The sequence below is a fragment of the Brassica oleracea genome, chromosome C5, assembly GCF_000695525.1.
Source record: "Brassica oleracea var. oleracea cultivar TO1000 chromosome C5, BOL, whole genome shotgun sequence".
Lineage (NCBI taxonomy): Eukaryota > Viridiplantae > Streptophyta > Magnoliopsida > Brassicales > Brassicaceae > Brassica > Brassica oleracea.
Genome location: NC_027752.1, coordinates 11,946,461 through 11,956,478, shown reverse-complemented (window position 1 = coordinate 11,956,478; position 10,018 = coordinate 11,946,461). Strand labels below are relative to the sequence as shown.

Below are 10,018 nucleotides of genomic sequence, written 5' to 3'. Positions count from 1 at the left end.
TTAAACAATGGAATATGCTTTTCTAGAAAAAGGATTACATTCTGTCGATACTATTTTAATTTTTGATTCCTTTAAAAGAAAAACATTTGTTGTAGCTCCTTTAGTATAAAACTAAATTATAACTCGATTTTATAAATTTTCGAATAAAAAACTTATGTTCCATAAAATGTCAATATAGTTAACATTTGAATTTAAATATTTGAGCTTTAACACCTATAGTTGATTTTTTTTAACCTTTTGACGTCTCATATTAAGTTTTTTATCACACGATAATTTTTTTCTTTTTTAAAACAATTCTCATATTTAAATTTTTTGTCCATTATTTATATTTAATTAGTGCATATAATTTATTTTACTTATAAATATGAAAGGATATGGAATTTTGAGCTTTGAAGAGAATATTCAGATGAGAAAAAAATTATGAGAAATGTTATAACTTATTACTCATGTAGAAGTTTAGTTTTTTTTAATCTTAAGTTTGTGAATAAGGTAACCTATCATTATTATTTTTTTGAATTTCACATGCACATTGTCTACACATTAGGCCTGAGACTTATTATCCGAGATCCGGATTCACATTTTTTATTTATTTAATGTTTATATGAAACATATAAATGTCATATGTGTTTTTTTAAGAGGCATGAATCTGGCAACCCCCGGATATCTTAATTTTTAGATCCGGATATCCGGATCCGGATCCGTAGTTTTAAAACACATAAAATTTTTAAATTTTATTAATATTTATACATGAATTAATCTTATAATATTATATTTTATTTTTTACAATATTATAGACATATATAAATATATTTATAAATATTTGATTTATATATTATATTAAAAAATTAGTATTTAAAAAAAAATATTATTTTTAATTATTTTTACGGATCCAGATCCGGATATCCGCGGGTAATAGAATATCGAGACGGATATCCGAAATCCGGATATCCGGAAACTACGAATCCAGATCCGGATATTAAGTTCACGGATACCCCGAATTTCCCGGATATCCGGATTTGGATCCGGATACCCCGAATTTCCCGGATATCCGGATCCGTCCCAGGCCTACTACACATGTAAGAAGTAATTTTAACACAAAATAAAAAATTCATATACAGTTATATTACGTTCTCACATATATTATACACCATACACGTAATTTAAAAATAAGTTTTAGTAAATTTTGTTTTTTAAGGTTTAGTTTTAAAAAAAAATTACGTTGAATATGTATCATATATAGTTAATCTATAATTTTTTATAATTTATGGAATATCATATGTTCATTTATCCATGATGTCTTACAAAAAAAAAAGATGGACACATAAATTATGTTCATAAATATATAGAAAAGAAATAAACGATCAAAGCAACTGATGTTGTAGATTTGCAAACTCCAACTGTAACCAATGAATTAAATAGATGCAATTAGGTGATTAACCAAAGAATTAAAATTTACCTATTAATTAGGAACAAAATCTGCGAAGTTATTTGAGTGGATCCGATTTTAATCAGGTGACAGGAAACAAAATATTGATTAAACATTTTTAAACATTAATATAAGAATGGCATGGCTTGTAATTATCAAAGTAAATTAAGGGTTAATTTAAACCTGTACTTCAGCTTTAATAGATTAGATTTATTAACAACAACAACCCTATCATTTTAAAATGCAATCAATATACAGTAGTTTTATAGAAAGTGGATATGAATTATACTAATTTATTTCTGGTACAACTCATACTTGACAACGACTAAACTATAGACTAAGACGATTTTAATCATTATTGAGTATAAGTTTATAGAGATTCAATGATTAACATTTTGTTTGAAACGCACAGCTAACCATTTTTAAAAGGTTTTTTTAACCTGGAAACATCATTAACCAAACGTGAACAACCAAAAATAGATATGTAAAACCCCCAATTATTAATTTTAACTTTTGTAAAAACCATTCCTATACAGAATTTCCGGTTCTGTTACTCTAAAAACATTCCTGCGAACGACCATTCTTAGCAAGCTTAACTGGAAAAGAAAAGTCAACACAGTTTACTTTACTAAGATATACCCCATATCATTCCACAAAATTTAACAAAGTTTTTAAGAAACAGACAGAGTGAGTGATATATACTACATTCGTACCTTTAAAATAGATGTTCTAATTTTTTACACATTAAACCATTGTCATAAATATATTATTCTATACAGTTTTGTTTTTAATAACTTTTAATTGATAAGTGTTTCAATTAGTTCAATTAATTTTTGAAGTTTTAAATTTTGCAGGGGACTGGCTAAACATATTATCAGAAAAAATCATAATTTTATTCCAAAAAAAAAAAAAATCATAATTTTATTCAAAAATAGTATACTTTTCTTTTTAGAAATGGTAACAATTTAAAATGAGAGAAACACATATCGATATGTAGATTACTAGATTGGACTCATATAGATATCAGGCCTTAATGATAATTGACAATGTTGTAAGAAAAAAAGATATCAGGCCTTAATGATATAATGAGCCCAAACCTAAAACGACGTCAGAGTAAAAGCGCTCCGTCTAGTAATTCTCTTGCTTAATTTGGAAGAAGAAAAATCGGAGAAAATAGATAGAGAGAGAGAGAGAGAGAGATCCGACGTATCTACTAGAGGTCAATAGAGAGTCAGGTGATTGATTAACCCGTTGAATCATCTCCTTCTCCCATTGAATCAACTAATAGCGTAACCCTAGCAGCTCGAGCGGAGAGAGAGGGATACGAGGAGGGGACTTTAGTCGGCGTGATGAACAGATTGAGGAATCTGGACGCTTACCCTAAAATCAATGAAGATTTCTACAAGCGTACACTTTCCGGCGGTGTCATCACCCTCGTTTCTTCCGTCGTCATGCTTATCCTCTTCTTCTCCGAGCTTCGTAAGTTTCTGCTCTCTGTTTCTTTTGTTCTTTAGTTGTGGGTTTCTCTTATTTGATAAAGTTTTGTTTTTTGGGGTTTTAGGGCTTTATATGCACCCGGTGACGGAGACTCAGCTCCGTGTGGATACGACAAGGGGAGAGAAGCTACGCATCAATGTAAAATCATTTTTTGCTTCCTAGGATAGCTTTTTTTTTCTTTTTATTAAACTTATCGCATAATACAACAATGTGCAGTTTGATGTTACATTCCCTGCGCTTCAATGCTCGATTATTAGTATTGATACTATGGATATCAGCGGAGAGAGGCACCTTGATGTGGTATGTCTGTGCTGCTGGATTTGTTCTTTTACAGTTACTTGTACGGTTTTTTTTTTTCCTTCTGATTCTCGATTCTGCCTGTTTATCTATGTTGTAGCGGCATGATATTTTTAAAAGAAGATTAGACTCTCATGGCAACGTCATCGAGGCGAAACAAGGTGGTATTGGTCATACTAAGGTTAGTTTTCAATGACATCGACCTTTCTTTTTCAGGTGCTATCTCACTGCAACAACTCTTTAACAAATTGATTTTTTATTTTTTTTAATTTTCCCTAATGTTATTGTTTGTATCTAGATCGAAAAGCCTTTACAGAAACATGGTGCAAGGTTGGAGGATAATGAAAAATATTGTGGTTCCTGTTTTGGAGCTGAAGAGGTAAGCTTAGAAAATCTTCAACAGAGTTCTTTAGTGTTGATATTATTTTACATTTTCGTTTATTCCGTGGTGGTGAATTGTTTTAATCCTCTTTACATATTGTGGTTGTTATTCTTAAACACTTTACAGACAGATGATGCTTGTTGTAATTCATGTGAGGAAGTTCGTGAAGCTTACCGAAAGAAAGGCTGGGGCCTCTCTGACCCTGAATCAATCGACCAGGTAATACTAACTTACCTTCTATGACAACAAAGATTGTGTTGATTGTGATACTTAGTTTGAAGAAAATAGGCATGTCACATCTGGATGTATTATAATTTTACTCATTTCCATGTCAGTGTAAACGAGAAGGGTATGTGCAAAAGGTGAAAGACGAAGAAGGTGAAGGTTGTAACGTTCACGGTTTCGTGGAAGTTAACAAAGTCGCTGGGAATTTTCATTTTGTTCCAGGACAAAGCTTTCATCAATCCGGTTTTCAGTTTCATGATATGGTTATGTTCCAGCAAGGCAACTACAACGTAAGTAAAAGTTCCATTCTTGGTTCAATCTCTCTCTTTATATAGCTCACATTTCAAAAACAGGTCTGACTCCATTGTATCTCTACACAGATAAGCCACAAGGTCAACCGGTTGGCCTTTGGGGACTTTTTCCCTGGTGTAGTCAACCCTCTAGATGGGTAAAACCTTCTTTCTCTATCCCAACCACTTATGTTATTGCGTTTCCAATCATCTGATTTTCTGAAACATCCTCTTGGTTCTCTCTCAGTGTGCAATGGAATCAGGATAAACAGAATGGCGTGTACCAATATTTCATCAAGGTTTGCCCCCATCTCTACGATATTCTTACTCTTCATATAACATTGTAGAAGAGGCATCTATGAGATTCCTAAATTGCTTATTTTGAGCTTAGTTTACTGATAGATAAGTGTTGAGGATATATTGATTGTGGGCAAATGAGGAAGTCTTATTCTCCATCGAGTTTAAGCTTCTGCGTATTGTAGAGAGATTGTTTGAGTATAGAGTGATAAAAAAATGTGGGATTGTGCAGGTGGTACCAACCGTATACACTGATGTTCACGGGAAAACTATTCAGTCAAACCAAGTGAGGAAGCTACATCTCCAAATCTCTGTTTAAAACCTCGTTTTTTAAAAAAAAAAGATGTAAACAATTGCTTTTTGGTTTCTTTTGGCAAAAGTTTTCTGTGACAGAACATTTCCAGAACGCGGAAGCAGGTCGTATGCAATCCCCACCTGGTGTTTTCTTCTACTATGATCTGTCTCCAATCAAGGTCTGTTTTCTTGGTACTAATACTAATGATTCTTTTTCATCTTTCTACAACACATTTTAACTTTGATTGATTTATGTAGGTGATATTTGAGGAGCAGCATGTGGAGTTCTTGCACTTCCTTACAAATGTGTGTGCTATAGTAGGAGGTATCTTCACTGTATCAGGAATAGTGGATTCCTTCATATACCATGGCCAACGAGCTATTAAGAAGAAAATGGAGATTGGTAAATTCAACTGAGTTTTGTTTTTTTCCTATATATATTATTCTCCACACCTTGTTGGATCAACGACTGGAGAATCTCAGAATGGGTTTTTACAGTTAGACATTAGGTTTGAGAATGTGGCCACAACTTTGTACTCTCTTGACTTTCAACTCTGGCACAAGGTAAAATCATGTTGTGTTCTATCTCCGGTTCATACGAAATGTTTTTTTTTTAACTTCCAAACATCGTCTGAGCTCATTTTTTTTGTTTTTATATTAAAAACAAAACTGTTTACAAGAACATAACTGGACATGAAAAACAAAATAGTGTTCTTTATGAATAATGTTCAGCCCTGAGAAAATTTTCTTTCTAGAGTCTCTCCCCCTGCAAATCATTTTAACCTAGCGCCACCAACATCACAACCTTGTTATGGTGGAGAAGATCAATGGTAAGTTTGATGTTCCGTTCTTCTTGGCCACCCGTCCTCCTTTTTCTTTCTTCCTTTTGCCTCTATCTTCCATCTTTCTCTTCTCCATCTATACCGACATGCTTTTTTCCTCTGGTTTCTCTGGTTCACCGGTAATTTAGCAACGGCAATGACGGGTGTCCGTCAAGCCGCTAGAGGAGAAGCAAGGTTTAGCAAGCTGAAGCGATTGGTGGTGCAAGTTGGAGATCTCTCGCAATAAAGGGTCTTTTCTTAGATCTGGGTCAGATTTAGGGGTTTACGGTTCGTCGGGATTGGAGAGAGTCGCTGCCTCGCCTGGAGCCTTCCTTATCGTTCTCCAGACCCTTTGTCGTCGGTTTGCTAACCACTAGTCTGTGTGAGTTCATCTTCTCTGTTTCCTGCAGATACACGATGTAGAGGCCATCGTGGAGGTTTACTCTGTCGCTAGATCTGTCTCTTTGCACAGCAGTGCGTTTGGTGCTTTCGGTTCCGGTGAGCTCTTCCTCTTTGCACAGCAGTGCGTTTGGTGCTTTCGGTTCCGGTGAGCTCCTCCTCTTTGCAGATCGGCAATGGATCTTTGGCTGTCCCGTAGTTAAGCCGCTGTGGCGTCGGGAGTCTCTCACCTTCGTCGTAGCTCTCGCCTGTTTTGAGAACTCTGCCTCTCCCTGTCCTAAAATCATTTGATTGTTTATGGCTGTCCAAGATGTTAGCTGCCTTTCTTTGAGTCTCGTCGAGCCTTCCGACTTGGTATGTGGCCGATTTCTGCCGTTTCCCTACTGTCTGTTGCCACAGTGTGAAGCTCATGAGTCTTGTAAGACTTGCTGTTGTTGATAGTCCTGGAGTTGGTAGCGTTTGTATGTGCTGATGCAGAGCTTGGTCACCTCTTCCGGCTAATGCGATTGCAGCCTCCCCGCCCGAGGGGACTTCTTATTATCAGACTTCTTAGATGCCTTGATTTTTTTTGCAGGTTCCAGCTTAAGGTGGTTCAGTCATTTTCTCTTCAAGTGTGTAGTGCAAAGTAACACATTTTTAGTTTTAGCATTAATCTAGTGAAGCTTAAGGTGGTTCAGTCATTTTCTCTTCAAGTGTGTAGTGCAAAGTAACACATTTTTAGTTTTAGCATTAATCTAGTTCATAGATTAGTCCTATTATATTCTACAAGTTTTTTTAACTTTTTTTGCGGTTTGTACAACCAAATTAGCTTCTTGAAGCTTTTTGTATTTCAAGTCTCACAACTTATAATCACTTTCATTACTGGTTAATGATATTAACACTCTTAGGAAAAAAAAAAAAAAAAAAGAGAATAATGTTAGGCTTCCTACAGATTGATATATTTGACTGCGTAGTACTTTGGCGAGAATTGTTTTCACAGAATATTGTTTCGTAGTTGAAAACTAAAATTAAAGGACACTAGGCGTGATTATTAACTTAGCCTTTGGTGGACGCAAAAAGATGTTGTGAGTACGCTTTCTTATATCATACTCTCTCTGTTTCTGAAAGTAAGGTTTTCTAGAGTATGCGCGTTTATTAAGAATTTAATAAATATTTATAATTTAATTTTTTTACTTTATTATATGCTTTTCAATAATTTTTCACAAATAAAATTTAATCAATTCAAATATTCTCAATTAATGTTCATCAAAATTATAAAAAAATATATTAACAATATAAAAAATCTATTTTTGTGGAACAAGAAAAAAATTAAAAAATTTTATTTTCGAAAACTAAGGAAGTATAATGAATTCTACTTTTTTTCCTTTTTCGTAAATTGAAATTCGGTATCAGCAAAAGCTAATCATTTTCTAATCTGCATTAATGAATTAATAATTTTTTTTACTATTTCTGCATTGGAGAGAGCATCTAATTCCAAAGCATCGTCACGTTACACGTGCTACAACAATCAGATGCATTATTAGAGAAACCTTTTTTTTTTTTTTTTAATTACACAATACGTATCTGAACTGGAAGCTAAAACACTTGGAATTAAGACAAGGGTAAACTACAAAGTACATAAAGAAAAAATCTGGCACACCAACGGTGTGAAGCATGACAAAAAAATCCAGCTTCCACCGACGCAGAGACGTAATAATAATTTACATCAAAATCTAGTTTCATAGTTGAAAACTGAACTGTTACAAAAAAAATAGTTGAAAACTGAAACCAAAGGACACTAAAACCATGATTATCTAAAGGTGATAAAGGGGGTTTTTGCACTGTTCTAATAGCGTGGATCCTATAAAATGACAATAATCGGTTTCAAAAGTTGTAAAATAAAGGATGCAGTTCGTCCGTTTCTTACATTGTTTACGGATCTCACTGACAAGTGGCGATCCACGATTGTTTTCTTTTTTTTTAATCAGATAAAAAAACAAATTAAAATTTTTTTAGTGGTTTTAGGGATAACGATGCTCTAAGCTTGATTGTTAACTTAGCCTTCCGTGGACACAAAAAGGTGTTGTGAGTGCGCTGTCTTATACCATAATGAACTCTACTTTTTTCCTTTTGCGTAAATTGAAATTCGGTATTAGCAAAAGTAATCATTTTCTAATCTGCATTAATGAATTAATAAAAATTTGTACTTATTTCTACATTGGAAAGAGCATCGTCACGTTACATACAATCAGATGCATTATTACACACACTTTTTTTTATTGCACAATACGTATCTGAACTGGAAGCTAAAACACTTTGGAATTAAGACAAGGGGAAACTACAAAGTACATTAAAAAAAAAAAAAAATCTCGCACGGTGTGAAGCATGACAAAAAAATCCAGCTTCCACCGACGCAGAAACGTAATAAATAATTTACATTAAGGTACATCCACTTATTAATAATAACACAAAAGGACCCCACCTAACGTGTCTCAATGCAATGACCAAAAACTCCATCGCAGAGACCTCCAGTTTCCTAAAATACCCCTATGGCATCCCCTAATTTACAAACCATCATCTACGTTGACAGAATCGAGTCCCAGTCGATCTCGTACGACGGATACTTATCCAACGCGAAGTTCACGTTCCACGGCTGCTGCTCCTCCTCCACATCAACGAACGTCAAATCCGACAACGGCGATCCATAGTTCTCCGTCGACGGCGGAGATACAACGCTAGAGTAATCCTCCGACTTGACTTCCTCCGGTTGTTTCGCGGTGGATGAACGTCTCCGGGAAGAAGACTTCTTCGTTGGCTTCTGAGTCTCGGCCAAGCTCTTACAGATAGCTTCGAGCTTATCGTCGACTGGAAATTGAAGAGGCTGGTACTCGCCGAACTCTCCTCGGAGATTAGGGAAGTTGAGCCTGGCGAAATCTCCGCGGAGCTTATACGCCGCCTTGTCGTAGGCCAACGCAGCTTCCTCCGCCGTGTCGAAGGTTCCGAGCCAGAGGCGAGTTCGGTTCCTGGGTAGACGGATCTCGGCGACCCATTTTCCCCAGTGACGCTGCCTCACTCCTCTGTACAGCTTCATCGGTTTTGGCGGAGAACCGGTTTGCTTCATGGGAACCGGTTTAGGACTGAGAAGGTTGGAGTACGAGTGTGTCTGGTTAAGATCCGACGACACGTATGGAATCGGTTGGGTCAAGCAGACGTCAGGGTAAGACGCAAACGAAAACGCAGAGGCGGGTGAATCAGTGGAAGGGCTTTTGATAAAAGGTAAAAGCGCTTCCATTAATTCGCCACCGAAAGGATCGGTTTGTTGAAACGTTTTGCTATTGTAGTAATCCATAGTAGTTGCCATTATAATTTTTTTTTATGTAAAAGGAAAATCGAATTCGAAAATAATAGATAGATCCAAGAGATTTGAAATAAACAACCTCTTTGCAGATCCGAAAGGAGGGAAACAAAAAAAATACCCTCAGAAACTATTTTAAAAGAAAAACAAGAAGATCAATAATAAAAAAATAAAAAAGATTGATCTCTCTGTTCTGGAAATACTAACAGATGCAAGATTAAAGAAAATCCAGTTTCAAAAGTTTGCTTTGCTGTGTAAATAATTGATCAAAACCATTCAAACACAAGCCTAGAAATCGCTTTTCTTTTGAAAAAAATAAAATAAAACAGATACGGATCGAAGGGGGAATTTGCACAGAAATAAAATTCAGGAGAAAACACACAAGAACAAATTCTTATCTATTGCACTCAATTTTTTTTTGGTAAGTGATTTACTCTCAGCCTCACCGGTATACTTATCTCATGAGCTTTTGCTCTCGTTATATAGGAGGCCTCTCGTGTTTTTTTTCTTGTATTCTTCTTATTTCTCCAATTTTTTTTCTTTTTTTTTGGCAGCATATTTCTCCAATTTATTAATCTGAAATACGTCTGATACATTATTTTGTTTTTTTACTTTCATACATCGAATGCTTCTTGTTAAAGACATTGCCCGTTGACAAAAGATATATAAGAAGTGTTACCTTATCAATTACTGAGCTACCGGTGTCAAAATATTAATGAGTTACTCCCTATTCTATGTTTTTAATTGGGGGGGGGG

The 10,018-nt window shown here is 35.1% G+C and overlaps 2 protein-coding genes across 2 annotated transcripts; one reads left to right on the top strand and one right to left on the bottom strand.

The window, feature by feature from the left end:
• Positions 1-2,590: 2,590 nt before the first annotated feature.
• LOC106343677 (endoplasmic reticulum-Golgi intermediate compartment protein 3) lies at positions 2,591-5,323 on the top strand. Its single transcript, XM_013782956.1, has 12 exons — positions 2,591-2,905; positions 2,988-3,061; positions 3,140-3,223; positions 3,321-3,401; positions 3,519-3,599; positions 3,729-3,821; positions 3,938-4,117; positions 4,208-4,275; positions 4,365-4,416; positions 4,647-4,700; positions 4,795-4,887; positions 4,967-5,323. Exons 1-12 carry the CDS (start codon positions 2,776-2,778, stop codon positions 5,123-5,125), a joined length of 1,149 nt encoding a protein of 382 aa, XP_013638410.1. The 5' UTR covers positions 2,591-2,775; the 3' UTR covers positions 5,126-5,323.
• Positions 5,324-8,162: 2,839 nt separating this feature from the next.
• On the bottom strand, positions 8,163-9,737 carry LOC106343131 (ethylene-responsive transcription factor RAP2-13). Its single transcript, XM_013782268.1, has one exon. It carries the CDS (start codon positions 9,266-9,268, stop codon positions 8,486-8,488), a length of 783 nt encoding a protein of 260 aa, XP_013637722.1. The 5' UTR covers positions 9,269-9,737; the 3' UTR covers positions 8,163-8,485.
• Between the last annotated feature and the right edge of the window lie 281 nt (positions 9,738-10,018).

What these genes read in the sequence shown, in the direction of transcription:
- LOC106343677 (XM_013782956.1), top strand. Translation starts at nt 2,776, where the DNA reads ATGAACAGATTGAGGAATCTGGACGCTTACCCTAAAATCAATGAAGAT. An exon ending in CCTGTTTTGGAGCTGAAGAG is followed by an intron (nt 3,600 to 3,728) that starts GTAAGCTTAGAA and finishes AACACTTTACAG; the next exon opens with ACAGATGATGCTTGTTGTAA. An exon ending in GTAGTCAACCCTCTAGATGG is followed by an intron (nt 4,276 to 4,364) that starts GTAAAACCTTCT and finishes GTTCTCTCTCAG; the next exon opens with TGTGCAATGGAATCAGGATA.
- LOC106343131 (XM_013782268.1), bottom strand. Translation starts at nt 9,268, where the DNA reads ATGGCAACTACTATGGATTACTACAATAGCAAAACGTTTCAACAAACC.